General features: G+C 31.8%; 2 protein-coding genes across 9 annotated transcripts in view; one reads left to right on the forward strand and one right to left on the reverse strand.

Moving 5' to 3' along the window:
• The window catches only part of LOC141535662 (uncharacterized), a 54818-nt gene extending 38185 nt beyond the window's left edge, over positions 1-16633 (reverse strand). For 2 of the 6 annotated variants that reach the window (XM_074255718.1, XM_074255719.1), the window contains exons 1-3: positions 16074-16536; positions 15875-15958; positions 13099-15232 (exon numbers count right to left, since the gene is read on the reverse strand). In XM_074255718.1, the coding sequence (XP_074111819.1) occupies positions 13099-15232; positions 15875-15958; positions 16074-16112 (2257 nt within the window). In that variant the 5' untranslated portion in view covers positions 16113-16536. The other 4 variants (XM_074255714.1, XM_074255717.1, XM_074255715.1 and 1 more) reach the window with 4 other exon arrangements.
• On the forward strand, positions 6600-18777 carry LOC141535663 (uncharacterized). 3 transcript variants are annotated; one of them, XM_074255721.1, is made up of 3 exons: positions 6600-7389; positions 16908-17070; positions 17231-18777. In XM_074255721.1, the coding sequence occupies exons 2-3, from the start codon at positions 17006-17008 to the stop codon at positions 18696-18698; spliced, it is 1533 nt and encodes a 510-aa protein (XP_074111822.1). In that variant the 5' UTR covers positions 6600-7389; positions 16908-17005; the 3' UTR covers positions 18699-18777. The 3 variants fall into 3 exon arrangements, 2 of the variants coding, with proteins under 2 accessions (XP_074111822.1, XP_074111821.1); XR_012480627.1 differs by lacking the exon at positions 6600-7389 and having other exon boundaries at positions 16831-17133; positions 17231-17347; XM_074255720.1 differs by lacking the exon at positions 6600-7389 and having other exon boundaries at positions 16836-17070.
• Positions 18778-20401: the final 1624 nt, after the last annotated feature.

Here is a 20401-nt window from a genome sequence, read left to right on the forward strand (position 1 = left end):
ATTCGCTAGTTTAGTTGTATTTGACCTTGGGTATTGGAATTTACTGCAACACAAAAATGCACTGACGCTCGACCAAAATTCCACGAATTAAAGTTTGTCGATTATTTTTCAAGTGACAAAATTAATCAATTTTTCTTAAGTTAATTATTATAAAAAATTATGACAATAATTTTAACGAATTTTCTGATGTGAATTAATTAATTGATAAATTTTTAGTTGTTAAAATTTTCCCGCAAGGTCGATTGAGTGATTCTCGGGTATAAGCCCCCGTGAAAATCACTAAATCCAAACTACCAAATGTTCAACTATTAATTATTGAAATAATCGTCGATTAAACGATCCAATAATAATTAATTAGGAGAAGTAACTGGGTATTGGGTAAACCGCGGTCCACTTCTTTCCCATAGAGTAATAAATGATATCTTGACGAATAAGATGATGATCTAACTCTCTAATTGAAGATGAAGTCTTAGTTGTAGTTGGCTTCCTTCGTCTCGTCACTACTCCGGGGGTCGGTCCTTCTCGATTTCCGTGGCACTCAGTCTGGCGGTCACACTACTTCTCCCTTTTCCACTGCACGGCTCACCTATTTTAACCCAAAACTACCTCCTCCTATTCTCCCTTTAGGCCCGAAGATCGAGACGCGTCAGTGCTATGTCGAATAATTATCGATATCCGGTGACTTATCGATTTAGGGTAATTTTATCCTGTTACAACCTTTACAAAACAAAATTTCACGGTTTCACGGATCCGCGTTGACCCTCGGTCGGTAACACTCTCACACACACACTTCGAAATTTTCGCGGTTTCACTTTTGCGGTGCTATTTGCCCCCGGTCGCCATTGGGGGTGTCTGGTCAACAAACCCCAACCACCCTACTCGGCCCTTCCCCCCAGAGGGTAAGCGGATGGTCTCCGTCTCGCCCCCACCTACTCGACTATGGTTACCTGCCGTACCTCCGCAGAAGGCCTCGGTACGGGGATCCCTAATCTCCCGTAATTTTGATTCACTTACCTTGGTCCTGGCCACACTCTAGGTAGAGTGTTTTTGTGTGTTGTCCAGAGAATGGTCTTCTTCAAGAGAACACTATACAGGAGACTAGTTGCCCTTCTGCTTTCTTCAAATTCTCAAAAAATTTTAATCTAATCAAATATCAAATTCATTCAAACAATTCATCAGATTACAATAAATTTCAAACAAATTCATTTCCATACAAAAAGTCGTTCGGGATTCAGAAAAAATAACATCCGTCAAAATAATAATTTTACCAAAATAATTTCCCATACTAATTTCATTTCTGGTACTTAGTCAAAAAATAATTTCACAATAAAAATAATTAATTAGATATTTCGAATTTATTCGTAATATTTAATTAATTCTTTATTTCAGGTAAATTAAATTTTTGTTCTTTCAAAGAACATAAATTATCGCTACGCAGTTTCGCTTATATTAGCTCGTCAGTTTTTACTGCAAGCGAACAAACGGCGAAATTATCCGCCATCTATCGCAGCGATGGCAAACTACTCATTTCAAAAATTCGCTCGTATTTTGTCAAATAATTATTTTTCATAAATTTAATAATTAAATTGCAGTCAATATTTTGGTGAATGAAAAAATTTCCATTAAACAATAATAAACGAAAGTATCAAAATGTTATAAACAATATAAAGAACACGAAATAAAACAAGTTAAAGATTTAACACAAATCGATAATTCGAAACTAGGCTCAAAACAATAAAAAAAAATCCAATTAAATAAAAGAAATCTCATAGATTCAAAAATTATTTATACAAAAGGCTTACCCGCGATAAATAAATATAAGTACAGCACTTCAACGCTAAATAATTTTCATTTATAATTATTGTCAGTAATCGTCATTTTAAACAAATAAAAATGTTAGCCAATAATAAAGAAAACGTTATTAATAATGGGAACGAGTAGTAAATAAATGATATAAATTAATAATTAAATAATAATTAAACTCCGGTAACTGGTATTATTAATAATAATAATACCATGTGAACAATAATACAATATTAAACATTAAATAAAAATATTTTCGCCGGTTCCGGCCGGCTTAGTATCAGGAGAACATGAGAATAGAAGAGTAGGTATTTCTACTGTCGCTCCGCCGTCTCGCTCGCACCTACTAGACCGTAGGTCACACCCCTCCTTCCTCGGAAAGAAAAGAGGTGAACTTCGTTTGCTACGACAACAAACAGCCGCCGCAATCGCCACAGCATTCAAAGAGCGAGTCCTGCTGCGTTTTGGAGAGTAGAGACGGTAATTACCGACAACGGCACCCCTTTTGTGAGTAAGGAGTTTACCTCCTTACTGCGACAATTCCCGAAGCTGAACCACGAATATTTAGACCCGGAACATTTTGATCACGAACAACCTGAACCAGATTTAGATGAATCCCTGGAACCACGACGGATAACCCGAGCTATGGCCAAGAAAGTGAAACTAACTCTTGCCACCGGAGAACCGGGTTGAGATCGGGCCAAACAAATGAACTGACCAGTCAAAATCCCCGTGTTTGAACACGTTTAAAGCGTATTGGTTTTTGATGACCTCGTTGCGAGGTCGTTTTTTGTACTTTTGTTGTTTTGTTCTTAGATAAAATATTAGAGGAATTGCCTATTAAAATTAATCTGTACCCTGAATTTTGAAGCTAGCCCTCTGCTGCTACCTGTTTAGGACACCGAAAATGGCGACTCGAGAGCGTGGAAGTGAATAACTGTACGAAATTGGTATGATTTTGTAAACCTTGCGAACCGTGAAATCTTTTTTGTACCATATCGATGCAGTGAACAGCCGAGCAGTTTATCATGGAGGAAGAAATTTGGCTGATGGAGGATATGCTCCGACAAGCATCTCAACTCATCCTCACACCGCTCCACCAAGCTCCAACCACCGACCAAGAAGCCCGATATTCGCGTGAGGGATATTCGGGAGGTAAAAACCCCAATACACCTGGCGGAAGTTCACGAGTCGTACGACCCAGCCAACCCCGGGTTCGTTAGGCCTGACCGACCGTCCAGTAATGGGATCACCGTGACCAACCAAGGGGTGAAAAAGATCACCCACGGACCGTTCAAGCCCAGAAAGAAGACCCAAGCCCTAATAAGGCCGGCCACCGCTAGCCTGTTAAAGCTAGCCAGCAGACCGGAGAAGTCGAGAACCGCTCAAGCTGAGACGTATGACGGGAAAAAAGTGGAAGCCGCCAACCCGAGCCCACTTGAACAAAGCAGTCCCCAGTTGACAGCTAAACGACGATTGAAACTGGAAGCCCTCTTCGGCGCAACTCCTCCTCGTGAAGCAACAGTACCGCTAAAAGGGGTACCAACCAGCACCAGCACCCATGGCACGGACAACGACAAAACTACCAACCCGAGCCCACGCGAACGCAGTCCCCAGTTGATAGCAGCACCAGAATCCGAGACCGCGGCGTAGCTCAGCTACGATGATGCCTCCTGGCTGCAGAAATAGCGGGACCACTTCACCGAACAGTCGGGAGATCTATTCCAGATACCGAAGAAAATCCAGACACCCTTGGAGCGTTTGCTGGCATCCCTGATTCCTCTAAACGAAGTGAAAGAGAAACGAGGTGAAAGAGAAAAATAATTATTTGACAAAATACGAGCGAATTTTTGAAATGAGTAGTTTGCCATCGCTGCGATAGATGGCGGATAATTTCGCCGTTTGTTCGCTTGCAGTAAAAACTGACGAGCTAATATAAGCGAAACTGCGTAGCGATAATTTATGTTCTTTGAAAGAACAAAAATTTAATTTACCTGAAATAAAGAATTAATTAAATATTACGAATAAATTCGAAATATCTAATTAATTATTTTTATTGTGAAATTATTTTTTGACTAAGTACCAGAAATGAAATTAGTATGGGAAATTATTTTGGTAAAATTATTATTTTGACGGATGTTATTTTTTCTGAATCCCGAACGACTTTTTGTATGGAAATGAATTTGTTTGAAATTTATTGTAATCTGATGAATTGTTTGAATGAATTTGATATTTGATTAGATTAAAATTTTTGAGAATTTGAAGAAAGCAGAAGGGCAACTAGTCTCCTGTATAGTGTTCTCTTGAAGAAGACCATTCTCTGGACAACACACACAAAAACACTCTACCTAGAGTGTGGCCAGGACCAAGGTAAGTGAATCAAAATTACGGGAGATTAGGGATCCCCGTACCGAGGCCTTCTGCGGAGGTACGGCAGGTAACCATAGTCGAGTAGGTGGGGGCGAGACGGAGACCATCCGCTTACCCTCTGGGGAAGGGCCGAGTAGGGTGGTTGGGGTTTGTTGACCAGACACCCCCAATGGCGACCGGGGGCAAATAGCACCGCAAAAGTGAAACCGCGAAAATTTCGAAGTGTGTGTGTGAGAGTGTTACCGACCGAGGGTCAACGCGGATCCGTGAAACCGTGAAATTTTGTTTTGTAAAGGTTGTAACAGGATAAAATTACCCTAAATCGATAAGTCACCGGATATCGATAATTATTCGACATAGCACTGACGCGTCTCGATCTTCGGGCCTAAAGGGAGAATAGGAGGAGGTAGTTTTGGGTTAAAATAGGTGAGCCGTGCAGTGGAAAAGGGAGAAGTAGTGTGACCGCCAGACTGAGTGCCACGGAAATCGAGAAGGACCGACCCCCGGAGTAGTGACGAGACGAAGGAAGCCAACTACAACTAAGACTTCATCTTCAATTAGAGAGTTAGATCATCATCTTATTCGTCAAGATATCATTTATTACTCTATGGGAAAGAAGTGGACCGCGGTTTACCCAATACCCAGTTACTTCTCCTAATTAATTATTATTGGATCGTTTAATCGACGATTATTTCAATAATTAATAGTTGAACATTTGGTAGTTTGGATTTAGTGATTTTCACGGGGGCTTATACCCGAGAATCACTCAATCGACCTTGCGGGAAAATTTTAACAACTAAAAAATTATCAATTAATTAATTAACATCCGAAAATTTCGTTAATTTCATTGTTGTAATTTTTATAACAATTAACTTAGTAAAATTGATTAATTTTTGTTACTTGAAAATAATCGACAAACTTTTGTTCGTGGAATTTTGGTCGAGCGTCAATACATTTTTGTGTCGCAGTAAATTCCAATACCCAAGGTCAAGTAAAACTTAGCTAGCGAATGTTCTAGCAAATAAAATTTGAATGCTTCGACTCGTGTCGATTATTTTTATAATTTATAAAACTATTAGAAAATCATTCAGAATATTTTATTAAGAATTAATTATTGAAAATATTTTTATTGTAAAACTATTTTATTTATAATTATAAATTTAGTAATTTTGGGATTAAGTCCGTGAATTAGTTAAATTAATTTTTATTCCAAATTGATAATTATCGGCGTGGACATTAAGTCCAAGAAATTAGTTATTTTGAGTCAAGAATATCACAGGAAAAATTCGGTCAGAATTAATTAATTTACAACAATAAACTTGTGTTAATAATTTTGACTTGATTGAGAAATTTATATGGTGATTAATTTAATTGGCAAAAGTTAATTCAAGGTATTAAGCCTCTTGTTTTAAATAGTTATTGTTATATTATTAAGACCGTGACTATAACTTACTTTGGAATTTTAATCTATCTAATATTTTAATAGAAAGAAAATTAGCAATCGGAAATTGAGAATTGTAATAGTTAGTTCAAGGTTATATAGAAATTGATTGTGAATTTGGAATTATCGTTTCACTAATTACTAATGATTGAATAATTAATTTAGAATATTTAATTAAAATTAATTGCAGTCAATTGTGTTAAAGATAAAATTTATAAAATAAAAATCAAATAGAGTCAAATCAGTAGTGTTAGTGTGAGACAAGTGTGGGTTATGTGTGAGTTGCAGAGTATCTAGGTCTACGTTTCGACACTGGGCCGAGTCAACGATCCCTGCATACGATTAGTCTCTGTGCGGGTGATTAAAAGTTTAGTTAGTTGGTAAAATATTATACGGGTAGACGCCGAAAGGGGCCCGTCACGTGTAGACGCCGAAAGGGGCAGGTGTTAGAAATCGACGGGTAGACACCGAAAGGGGCTCGTCGAGAATAAGGATATTGTTAAGTTGTTCTGGTCAGCCGACAGTTAGGCTGTAGTTTATAAGTTTTAATATTGTTAAGTGTGGATAGTGTGTGAGTGAATGAATTTTGTTAACTTGTTTTAAGTCAAAACACTGTTAAGTTTTCTTTTTATTGTTAATAAATATCGATCGATCTTGTTAATTAATTATTTATTATTCAGCAGCACCTTCCTCCACTCTCTCTACCCTAAGATAAGATTTCTCAGCTCTGGACCGGTTCCAGGAACCGTGATTAAAAATCCTGGTGGCGCCCTAATAATTATATTGTTGTTAGTTTTGTTAGTTTAATTATAAAAATTGATTAGGGGCCAACCTGAGCAGGTAAAACTGTTACAACTTTAAAGCCCGGTCCGGTAATGAGCCCTACATAATTACTTTTTGTTATCGATTTTTAAAAGTTAAAAAATTTTTTTTTCCGCCATAAATTATTATCTCAAATAGGAGTCTTAAAGGAATAAAGAAAGGGTTATATTATTACCGAGTAACTATTAACCAAAGTTTTTGTTCATGTTTCTTTTATTTTTCAAAAACTGTTCGAAATTTAAATTGTAGATACTTTTTGTTTCATAAAGTACTCATATATTCATTCAAATCTCCGTGTCTATATGAATTTCAGCTCATTTTAAAAAAAGTTACCCATGTTGATAATTTCTTCACTAGTTGACACTACTGATGTCTTCTTTATACCGGCAGTTTCCTTTGGCTGACATACATAGTTTGTTTGTTTGTTCGTATCATAACTTTAAGAATTTTGTTAATATTCATTATCACAAAGAAGACTTTAACTTAGATCCTGAGTGACATTTTTTCACAACAGCACATGATAAAGGGCTATGTGATGGTATTAGAGGAACGGTAAAAAGAAAAGCAGCAAGAACAAGCCTTCAACGGCCACTTGATGACTAAATAACCACAGTAATAGAGTTGTACAACTGGGCGTCGAGACCGAATATTGTTGTCAAATTGTCTCCTGAAAGAGACAATATTGAGACAAAAAAAAAAGATTAGATTTGTGGTACAATACCGCTAAGACCATTACAGGAACTCAAAAATTTCATTCAGTTATTCCCAGGAGCGACGAAAACATATTAACTAAGAAGTATTCAAACTTACAAAACGATCGTTTGTGTGAAATATTTAAAAAAAATCAAAATAAATAATAACGGTTGTTAATAGTTACTCTTTAACAAAATTAGCCTTTCTATATTTCTTTAAAATTTCAATTTGGAACAAAAATACACCAAAATCAATTTAGTGTAAGTAAAAAAGAAGTACAGAGTTTAAAAAATCGGTACTAATAATAATTTGTAGCAGAAAAAAATTTTTTCAACTTTTAAAAATCGATAAAAAAATAGTAATTATGTAGGGCCCATTACCAGACCGGGCTTATAAGTCGAAGGATGGATAGAAATTCAAAATAGAAAATTTTCAAAAAATCGATGGATACACAATTTGGAAAATACGATTTAAAACTTAAAATCAAAAATCTCAATGAAAAATAATTTGAATATTTTTTTCTGAAAAGGGCATTTAAAAACGAAAATTTAAAAAAAAATTTGAATTCCGACCATTATTGAAAAAGTTACGCGTAAAAACTAAACAGAGCCATTCGGTAGCCGAAATGGAAGTAGATTTCATAATTTATTACTAAATACCTAGCAATTGAATAAGAAAAGATTATATATGTCGGAGATAATATCGAGCTGGGTTTTCCCAGAGATTGGAAATTCCCAATATTTTAGTTTGTCTGTTAATTTTAAGCAAAATCGTAAAGCATAGAATATTTAGATATTATTTATGATTTAAGCTAGTTATATTTTTTATGGTTATAACGATGGGCTTAAGTCCGGAGTGACAATGGTCACCAAACGTAGCCGAGGTCACAGGATAGAAGTAAAAAGTATATAGTTAGAAATATCGACAGACAATGAGGGCTGTCGAAATAATTTTTGAGTGAATAAGTATTTAGGGTACTTGGGAGAGTAGTGCTCGTTGAGCATTGATCAAGTAAGGATCGCATACATCCTGCTGACCCCGGATTCGTTCTCGGTCTTATTCCCAAAACGTCTTTAACTGTTATATCAATCGCAGTAGAATATTTGTAATTAAATTTATTATTTGTACGAGTTAGTGTACGTTATATTTTAAATCAAAGTCTTTATTATATTTGATTATTGTAAAAATAAATAAAGATGGCTGATAATGATCCAAAGGACCCTAACGATGCCCGAACCACTCTTCCTCCGACATATATATATATATTGTGTAAGGATGTATAATATAATTTTTAAAAATTCCGACATAGAGTACTAACGATATAGTTCGATGTCTATGAAATCTACTAAAAATTTCATTAAATCTGTCTGAGAAAGTAGGTAAATTTTGGACTAGACTGATAATGAGGTATCCAAATTAAAGCTTATTTAATAAGCTTTCAGTTGCAATTTACAGAAATTTGATGGTACGTCGCGTTCGATTGTTATCCCACTGAAATACGGAAAAAGTAAAACGTTTGGTAATTTTCAATAATTTTTGAATTGCTGTCATTCCTAAACTATTTAATTTAGAAAAATAGATAAGTATGCTAATTAAAGCTTATTAAATCAGCTTTTAGGTGCAATTCACTGAAATGGAATATAATATCTCGTTTAATTGTTATTGCACGAAAATACGATAAAAGTGAAAATTTTTGTAATTTTTGAAAATTTGTGAATTGTTCTCATTTTTAAACTAATCGACCAATTTCGCTCATCTTCGAACTTAACCTCGGAAATAGTCCTAAGAATGAGTATGTTACGTTTTATTAAGATCCGTACAGAATTGCGGGAGTTAGAGTAGAGACAAGGCCGGTTATATCGTATATATACATATATATATATATATATATATATATATATATATATATATATATATATATATATATATATATATATATATATATATATACAGGGTGTCTCAGAAGTCGTGAGCCACCGGACAGGGTGTGGTAGAAAATTGGATTCTGAATAGAAAAGTCCTTTACCATTTTTCGATCAGACCCATAGAAAAATTACTACAAATTTATGAAAATAGACCAATGAGGAGCGCGGTTTAGCGGCAGAACGGTAGACGCAAGAGCGAGCGAGTGGAAGCGCGACAGGCAATGAGTGCGCGCTCGCTTGCACACGTGTGATATCATTGCTCAGTTATAGCGGGATGCCCGCATGCAATAATAATGATCAATGATACTCCTGTAAATAAAAAAATTAATATTAGAAAAATCATCCCATAGACAGCCCCATAAAATAAAAAATGTGCGATTTTTTGATAATTAAAACTTAAATTTTCGGTGTCACCGAAAATGAAAAAAAAAAAAAAAGCCAACAGTCATATTCAATGATACCCTGTAATTAAAAAAAAAAAAAAAAGAAAAGTTATAAAAGTACCCCATACACTCTGAGATACAGCCCCATAAAGCCAAAAATTTGCGATTATTTAATGATGAAATTCAAATGATCAGTGTGCACTTGAAGTTAAAAAAAAAAGCAATAAAAATAATCAGTGACACTACTGTAGACCAAAAAAATTGAAAAAAAATAAAAAACTACCCCATAGACAGGGAGATACAGTCCCATAAAGCCAAAAATTGTGCGATATTTCAATAATTAAAATAGAAATTTTCGACGACTACTCAAAATTTCAAATAAAAATCTAGGACTAATAGTTAACTATACCCATAACAATCAGAAAAAAATTAAAAATTACAAAAACCACCCCATAGACACTAAGATACAGCCTAATAAAGCCGAGTATTTCGGGATTATTTAACATAAAAATTAAAATATTCACAGTGCATTCGAAATAGAAAAAAAATACCAATCAAAATTATCAGTGGTACTTTTGACCATCAGACAAATTTAAAAAATTGTAAAAACACCCCATAGATACCGAAATATGACTTGATAACGCACAAAAATCGGGATTGCTTAGAAATTAAAATTCAAATTATTGGTGCCCATTGAAAATCAACAAAAGAAACCTTTTGTACTTATCGATTAAACTCCTGTGTATCGAAAAAATTATTATTTAAAAACCACCCCGCAAACTCCGAATTATGATCCCATTAAGCTGAAAATTTCTGATTTTTAGTAATTAAAATGCTACTTCTCGGTGTCCGTTGAAAATAAATGAAAAGTATGAAAACTCATTTTCAGATATACTCTTGTAAGCAAAAAAAAATAAGATTTGAAAAAAACACCCCATTAACGGCGAGATAGGACCCCATAAATCCGCTAATTTGTGATTTGTTAGTAATTGAAATTGAAATTCTTGGTGTCCATTTAACACAACAACAAGAGAAACCTATTGTACTTTTAAATTACACCCTTAAAAACATAAAAAAACTCTTGAAAATCCACCGCATAGACACTAACAAACATCCAAATAAAGCCAACAATTCGCGATTTTTCAATAATTAAAATTCAAATTTTCATATGACACCGAAAATTTCGATATCAATCCACAAAAAATCGATAAATCGCGGCTTTATGGAGGCGTATCTTGGGGTCTATGGGGTGAATTCTTGAATTTTGATATTTTCATTTATTAAAAAGAGTAAATTGGAAAGTGGAATGAGTTTATGCTCGTTATTTTAAGTGGACACCGAGAATTTCAATTTAAGTCAATTAAAAATCGACAAATAGCGACTGTACGGGGATGTATCTCGGTGTCTGTGGGGTGGATTCTAAAATTTTGATTTATTATTTTATAACAGAGATAACATTAAAAAGTACAATAATTTTCTTTTACTTATTTTGAGTAGACACCGAGAATTTCAATTTAAATCAATAAAAAATCGAACAATTGTGGCATTGTGGGGTTGCCTCTCGGTGTTTATGGGGTGGATTCCAAAATTTTGATTTTTTAATTCATAAAAAAGGTTAAACTGGAAAGAAAGATAATTTTCTTTGAGTTATTCCGAGTTATTTTATGTTAAATAATCCCGAAATACTCGGCTTTATTAGGCTGTATCTTAGTGTCTATGGGGTGGTTTTTGTAATTTTTAATTTTTTTCTGATTGTTATGGGTATAGTTAACTATTAGTCCTAGATTTTTATTTGAAATTTTGAGTAGTCGTCGAAAATTTCTATTTTAATTATTGAAATATCGCACAATTTTTGGCTTTATGGGACTGTATCTCCCTGTCTATGGGGTAGTTTTTTATTTTTAAAAATTTTCTTCACCTACTGTAGTGTCACTGATTATTTTTATTGCTTTTTTTTTTCACTTCAAGTGCACTCTGATCATTTGAATTTCATTATTAAATAATCGCGAATTTTCGGCTTTACGGGGCTGTATCTCCCTGTCTATGGGGTAGTTTTTATTTTTTTCAATTTTTTTGGTCTACAGTAGTGTCACTGATTATTTTTATTGCTTTTTTTTTTAACTTCAAGTGCACACTGATCATTTGAATTTCATCATTAAATAATCGCAAATTTTTGGCTTTATGGGGCTGTATCTCAGAGTGTATGGGGTACTTTTATAACTTTTCTTTTTTTTTTTTTTAATTACAGGGGTATCATTGAATATGACTGTTGGCTTTTTTTTTTTTCCATTTTTCGGTGACACCGAAAATTTAAGTTTTAATTATCAAAAAATCGCACATTTTTTATTTTATGGGGCTGTCTATGGGATGATTTTTCTAATATTAATTTTTTTATTTACAGGAGTATCATTGATCATTATTATTGCATGCGGGCATCCCGCTATAACTGAGCAATGATATCACACGTGTGCAAGCGAGCGCGCACTCATTGCCTGTCGCGCTTCCACTCGCTCGCTCTTGCGCCTACCGTTCTGCCGCTAAACCGCGCTCCTCATTGGTCTATTTTCATAAATTTGTAGTAATTTTTCTATGGGTCTGATCGAAAAATGGTAAAGGACTTTTCTATTCAGAATCCAATTTTCTACCACACCCTGTCCGGTGGCTCACGACTTCTGAGACACCCTGTATATATATATATATATATATATATATATATATATATATATATATATATATATATATATATATATATATATAAACTTTTGAACCATTTTCTGAATTCGCTTGACGAGCTGAGTCGAAATATAGCAAAATTTTTCAAAAGTTCCGTCATGAGGACCAATGCAATAGTTAGATTTCCATGAAATCTACTAAAAAGAGTGGTTTTTCTAAAAATTCGATATTTTTTAAATCAGTGATCAAAAAATCTCAAAATTCATCAAGAGGCTTCTTTTGGGGTGTACTAAAAAATACCAAAAAATTGAGAATATCTAAAATTTTTAAAACCGTTGGATTTGGCGTGGAATACCCTATATATTTATTATTTTTTACCTTTAGAAGCAAAAGATAATGATTATGGAGACGGCATCGGAGTAGTGCCTAGTTTAATTGATATCTTAGTTTTTTCTTTAATCGAATACATGTTCTCTTCAAATGAAATGAGTAGAAGAGTCATTATTTTCACGTATGTTATAACTTTTCTTTTTTTTTTTTAAGGCTAGTATTTAATTGTGATTAAAAAAAATGATACGCCCTTTTGGCTTTATAATTTTTTGTCTGAGAGCTAAAAGGGCGTATATAAAAAAACTTTTTTTATACGCTTTTTTGGCTCTGCAGAGTCAAAATTTTTTAATAGTTGTGCGTTAATGCGTTGAGTAATAATGAAAATCCTTTCTTGTTAATTGCTCAAGGAATAAAAATAGGTCATTTTAATTTACATTCATAATTATTTTCCTAATCTTAAAGCAAAAGCAAACGTATTTAATACACAATTTGAAGCGCACTTTTTACTTATAGTTAATTGTGCGTCTTTTGATTATACGGATGATCAAAATTTTGAATTTATTACCATTTTTATTTTAAAAAATTGGTGCATAAACTTGAGTTGAGATTAAAACTTCATGTACAGACGCACTAAAAAAAATTATATTAAATTATTTACCTATAGTTTCAGTTTCCCCTTGAAGTTGTAAAACTAAGTGTTCTAAACGTTGTTTTTCATCAGTTAATTCTGCTACTTTTTCAATTAGATCTTTAAATCTTTTTTCTAGTTTTTTTCTTGGCTCAATTATCATATCATTCGCTTCTGAATGTGTTTCTTTAGATTCTCCAAAATTTTCGTTAATTTTTTCGGTCGTAAACAAACAGTCATTATCTTTTTTTATTGGTTCACCATTTTGAATTTGTAAATCATTATTAACTGTTGTTGCGAAAGTTTCACTTTCAAAGTTTAACTTCTGATTCGTAATTTCACACATTTTCTTTGAATCCAAAGTATGTTGACTTTTTTCACTCGAATTGATCGAATTACATGATTGTGTTTGATCATTTTCTTCGTAAACGTTCAACTTTATTTGAGATTTTTCCATTTCCATCGTGTTTATTATAGCTATCTTTTTATCTAACTCATTTTGTAATTGTTCATTTTTGGAGATTAATGAATTCAATTGAGATATCAATTCTTCATTTACTTTTAACTCATAGTGTAACTGTTGAGTCAGATCCACTTTCGTATTGCTAAGAGTGGAAAATGCATCCTGCATTTCACTCAGTTGTTTTTTAAGTTGTTGATTTTGGGAAATAGCCCTAGATGCCCCTAGTTGTTCGCTTTCTAACGCTGAAACTAATTTTGAAATTTCAATATCTTGATTTTTCAGTTCTTGTAGTTCTGTTATCTCTTTTTTCAGTAGTTCTATCTCTATTTCTTTTTCACTTAAAGTGTTTGTAAGATATTCCTGGGTTTGCAAGAAAGAATTAGTTTTTTCAGTGCAATATTCATCATGAGTCTTATTTGTTTCTTGAGAAAGAAATGATTCGACTTTCTGAGTTTCTTGATGATATAGTTTTTTTAAATTCTCTTCACGTTCTTTTAAATTTTTAATTATGGTCTGTGACTTTAGTAAATCTTTACCCATGTTCTCACATTTATTAAGTAATTGTTTAACATAGTTCTCGTAGTGATTAAAGATTTCTAATTTTTCTGCATTGAAGGTTTTCAAGTGTTCATGTAATTTTGATGATTCTTCTTCAACCATTGTATGAATTTGACTTTGATCTTCGAAAAAATTTGTGTGTTGCGATTTATTCGTTAATTGTTGAAGTTTAAGCTCTGCTAACACCAATATTTTGTTATTCTCTTGAACTTCTTGAGAGAGTCTTTTCAAGTCAATATTTTTTAAATTTAAATTTTGTTGTAATTCTGCAATTTCTAGCTTTTGATCTTCATTACATTGTTCTAATTCATTACATTTATTATCAAGATTTTTATGATTATATTGCAAAAGTTCATGTGACTCTTCTATTTCAGAAACAAGTCGTTGTATTTGTAACAAGTTATTTTGTAGATCGTTGCAACGATGCTCACTTGAATTAAATTCTCGATTCAATTCTTTAATAATTTGATTTTTGTTTTCTATTAATATTTGATAGTGAGAAACTAATTTATTAAGATCCGCCTTCTCTGTAATAAGAATATCTGTAGTTTGCGAATACATTTGGATTTGTTTTTTTAGATAGTCAATTTCTTCAATACTTTTTTGATTTAAATTGTTGCTTTGTGTAGAAGCTAAATTTTCTAAATTAGATATTTTACTTTGGGATTGATTGAGTTGAAAATTTAGTTCATTTAATATCGGAACATCTTCTGATGATACTTTATTTTCTTCTTCAGAGTCATAATTTATTTCAAGTGAGTTTGTAGTAAATTTATTATCATGTAAAATATCTAAAATATGTTTCGATGAAAGATCAGGCTGATTAGATGATGAAAAAAAATGTTGAGATATGTTAGTGCCAGAAACAGTTTTATTTTCGGATGTAATAACATTGTCTAGGGGTAATGAAAGTAAACATTCATTATCATGACTGATGAGATCGATTGACGGTGATGACTTGAACGTACTGATTGCAGGGTTAGATATTTTAGATTTCTCGTTTACATTAGAAAAATCTAATAAATTTCGCTTAACACCATCTTCTACGATTTCAAAAAAATCTAAACTAGCTCTACGGCTGTCGATTAATTGTGTATGATTTTGAATCAATCGAGTGTGATTATTGATGTTTATCTCGAACTCCTAAAATATGAATCATTAATTAATTTAAAAATTGCAATTGAAATCATGACTCATAAAAGTTATTAGTTATTAATAATTCTAATACTGATTGGTTATGATTTAAAGATCGCGAAATTTCATTTTCGTTTTAAATAATGAGGGAAAAAATTTTAGTAAACTTCAGAACTTTTATTGCTCTTCCTACAAGGAACAAGTTCTGAAGTGTAATACATATTTTAGAAGAAAATTGAATAATTTAAAGAAAAGTCTTGGATAATTTTTTGATAAATTCACTCTTCTAAAAGTTACGATAGAAGTACCATTTGTAGTCAGTGTACCTTTTTTGCCCACTTCATTTTCAAATTATTGTATAAATATTTCTATAAGCGCAAGACTTTATAAATTAAATTCGTATAAATTTATTAATTGATAAATCCTATAAAAATTCTACTTGAATAGTTAAATTTTTTACAAATTTACCAAAATGTTGTGGCCAAATATGGTCCTGAAATGGCCAAAACCGGCATTTCTACCCTATCTAAGTTAACAGTCAGACATAAATTTTTGTAATGTAATTAGTCATACTAAATACTGGTAGATAGTTGTACATGAACTTAAAATTATTTTCGTTACGTTCTAATGTAAAATAATCTTGTCATATACCTGTGAGTTCCCGTCATTGACGTTTTCAGTTTGATGGGTATGGAAACCTTCTTGATATTGTTTATTGAGCTGGAATTCTCTAAGCTATAAAATGTAATAATTTATTAGTTATTTCTGATGATATTTTAAGAGGAATAGAAAAAATCATCAATAAAATTATTTTTTCAATTATTATCACAAAATTAGAATGTAATTTTACCTTTTGTCTAGCAGCAAAAAGTTTTTCATTTTTATTCATAGTAAATTCGCTATTCGTACGCTTTTATTGCATTCAGGTTAAATATTATTTTAAATTACCTAAACCAAAAAACCAATTAATTGTCCTATAACAATCGTACTCGTGTTAGGATAATCAGTTAACCTCAAGTTTAGGTAAAATTTCAGGAAAATTTGACGTCAACGGTCATGATTTGACATATACTAATAATAGCTACTATTAATAATTAATAATAATTTAGAATGACAATTTGAAATTGAGCCGACTTCAACATGACGGAAAAGTTTTTTTTTAAGCTTAAACACGATGAAAACATCATTATTGATTCAATATGGTAAAAATAACTTCAAAGATTTACATACGTTGAATTAATTCTTGTTCAAGATTTTATTTTTCAATTTTATGGTTTTTATCATTTCATTAATATTAAAGTATTTAGCGACTTTTTTTTACCTCAAATTTTACTGAAATTTTAATTTTGTAATTTTTAATTCACAACATATGGTTAAAAAAAAGTAACAATCTATCGATACATAGCAGTAAAACTCATCAAAGGGGGCAGCATCAAATTATTAGTGTTGTGTATAACGACTTTCTACTTGCATATTTAGGGTGGGCGACATATGTATTTCTCCCGTACTCGAAAACATCTCTATGTATATATGTGTTATATCCGATAGGGACCGAGCATCTAGACTTTTACGCCAACTAGTGGTGAATATCTCAAGTAATTGGCATCGTTTATTAAATTTTTACACGTGATTTATTTTTAATAAATAATATTAAAATTAATTGATATTATTTTAATTATGTCAGCTTCAAGAAAGAATTGCTGCATCCGTGGTTGTAATAATACATCACGTCAAAAACGTGGGGTTGATGTGAAAGTGAAATTTTATAAATTCCCAGATAGCATGTTTGGAGCCGCATGGAAAATAGCAAAACGTAAACAGTGGATGAAAGCAGTAAAAAATTATGTGTAAGTTCAGTATTAATCAACAATTCATTGCAAAATTAAAGTAAAAGTTGTAATTAAACTCAGGTATATAAAAAACTATAATTTTGATAGTTAAGTTATTAATATTTATGATATTTATGTGATAATAAAAACTTAACCTTTTAATTTGTCTTGTTTTCAGAGAAAATCCAAAAGACTGGGAACCAAATAAAAATACGAGAATTTGTAATTCTCATTTTATCAACAACGAAAAATCGGAACATCCGTTACATCCGTCTTACGTTCCTTCCATCTTTCCTGGAAGTGAAAATGTTAAAAAAAATATAGAATCCTTGGGACGTTTCCAGCGAGTCAAAAATCGTGAATTATTAAAAGTTTCAAATATTAAGAAATCTTTTGTGAGTAATGAAACCGAGAATTCGATAAATATCACCAATTCAATTAATTCAGTAATGGAGCAAGGTGATAATGTGCATGTTAATAGTGTTGATCAGAATCAGATTGATGCTAATATTGAAAGTGTTATTTTTAAACCTGTACAACGAAGCATAAGTTGTCAAACGGAGACAGTTGTGGATGAAACGTATGAAGAATTAACATATTTTTTTTGCAATCAGGACTATCATGACGGTATAAGCACTGCAGCAGTACAGATTAATATTCCAATGAACAAAACAGAAGATAAGAATTGCGAAGCAAATATACCAATTTCAAAAGATGTCCGAGACTCAAGTTGTGATCCAATAAATGTGGATCTCACAAAATCTTGTCAAGGCTTCCATGGACTATCTTCAATTACTACAGACGAAGTTATGAGCAGTTTAACGGGCGTGTCATTGGCAATTTTCTCATATCTCTTAACTTTACTTCCAGACTGTAAAGCCTCGAAAATAGACAAAAAAAAAACTAGTTTATTAATTACATTGATGAAATTAAAAACTGGTTTATCATTTACGGCACTTTCAGTATTGTTTAATATTCATCGAACTTCAGCACATAGAATCTTCGTAAAGCATATACAAGAATTGAATATTTTACTGAAAAATTTTATTTTTTGGCCTTCTAAATCAAGTATACAAGCATCTCTACCAGAATCATTCAAACGACACTACCCAGACACTCGTGTTATAATCGATTGCACAGAAGTTAATACCGAAATACCACCGGAAGTAAATCAAAGGGTATTAATGTATTCAGAATATAAGCATCATCATACAGTGAAGTTTATGGTGGGTTGTACGCCAAGTGGATTTATCAGTTTTATTTCTAAATGTTATGGTGGTCGTGCTGATGATTGTTTTATAACGAATGATTGTGGTTTAGTCGATTTAATTGAACCTGGTGATGTCGTTCTAGCTGATAAAGGCTTTCCACAGATAAAAACCCAAGTAGAAAATAAAAATGCTGTTTTTGTGATGCCTCCTTTTGGTCATAAACATCAATTTACCCCGGAAGAAGTAGACGAAACATACAACATCGCTTCTGTAAGGGTACATATTGAAAGCGTTAATCAACGAATCAAGGACTGTAAAATTCTATCTAAAGTACCAAATTCGTTATTTCCTCATATTGATGAGATAGTTTTTGTCATCTGCGCCTTAATTAATGTTCAGAAACCATTGTTTAAAGAGAAAAAAGTGAATGAGTAAAATTTTTTGAGAAAAATTATAAATAATATATTGAATTGGGAATTGTATTAAATAAATCGATACATAATATTTATATAAATGTTTTTATTATAGAAAGTAATAAAAATTAAATGTTTAATATTTTTTTTATTATTATTTGAACTTCAATTCACATATCTAAATTACTGATAATTTTAATTTAATTGCAATAAAGAGTTTAATTTAATTTTTATACGTACCAAAACTTTTACATCATAAGTATTTGACACACTTGTTTGAGGCACGACTTTAGCGATTATGACACTTGCAAAATTATTTTGTTTTTCAACTACACCATAAACATGATTAGAGTTAAATAATTTTTTCCCTTTTTCATCATTTTGGCCACGTATAATATTATTGACAACTGGTTGAAAACCATATTTTATTATTTTTTCCATTATTTATAAATATTTTATGTTGTTTATAATGAATGTTTTGATCCCACTATCTTTGGCAAAAGAACACTAGAGAGCGCTTACTTCGACAGTAGTGCTGCCTCTATATTTCACGCACGATCCCTATGATATAATAGATGTCGTTTTGATTGCAATACTGTAATGTCATCAGCGGAATCCGTAAGATGACGCTGCAATCAGGAGGCGCGAATTTAAATTGTCCGATAATATGTAAAACTATAATTGTTAAAAACAAATACAACATCCGGTTAAATCAACGTCCAAAAAGAAATCTTTATGGCTCATAAATTTTGGGTAACACTCTTTTGGAGTAAACAATAAATAAATAAATCCTTGTAAACCTCTTCGTAACGAAAAAATATACACTCGAATATGACCCACACGTGTCGCCTAACAATTAGACCTTTGTGGAAACACATAAAAAGAAAACACATGTTGAACCTTTCAAGGGGTTCCCTTAACCATTTAGATATCCTACAACAACATTTCCCAAAAGCAATAAAATATAAATACAAAATAAGAAAACTTAAAATTATAAAATTCAAATAACAATGGCACGGTTGTTACATGAATAATTAAGGAAATATTAAAATAACTTTTAAATATTCATCGTAAATTGGAAATTGTATTTCTATAATAAGTAATATATTTTTATAATCGACTCATTTTTATATATATATGTATCGAAATGGGTTTTCTCTGTGGTTTCCCCGTGTCACTGTTCCAAGAGCCTGAGAGAAAGGGGTGAGGAGCAGGGCAAATGCGATACACCATGCACAAGTCAGACCACAGCCGCAACAATAGAAATTAATTAATGAATAATTATGTTATTATAATAAGATCACTGTTGATAAGTAAATGATAGTATTCAAAATTAACTTAATAATAATAATAATAATAATAATAATAAGTTAGTATAATAGTATTATAATGTTAACAATAATAGTAATTACAAAATACAAACATACGAATAATTGTAGTAACAATAATAATAATTAGTGTTGATATTAACGATATTTAAAGTAGATATGATGATAGTAATCTAAGTTAATTAATAAAATAGAAACTTAAGGTATAAGAAACTTGGTGTAATAAGACAACCCCTACCTAATATATATATATATATATATATATATATATATATATATATATATATATATATATATATATATATATATATATTTTCAGTTTCTTATATTGTAGATATACATGTAAAAAGCAATAAGTATAAGTGTATTTCGAGATAAGTTTAGTTGTATGTATTAG

This window comes from Cotesia typhae, unplaced genomic scaffold (assembly GCF_013202065.1).
Source record: "Cotesia typhae breed Kobodo isofemale line unplaced genomic scaffold, CoteBio_Ctyphae scaffold_152, whole genome shotgun sequence".
NCBI classification, from domain to species: domain Eukaryota; kingdom Metazoa; phylum Arthropoda; class Insecta; order Hymenoptera; family Braconidae; genus Cotesia; species Cotesia typhae.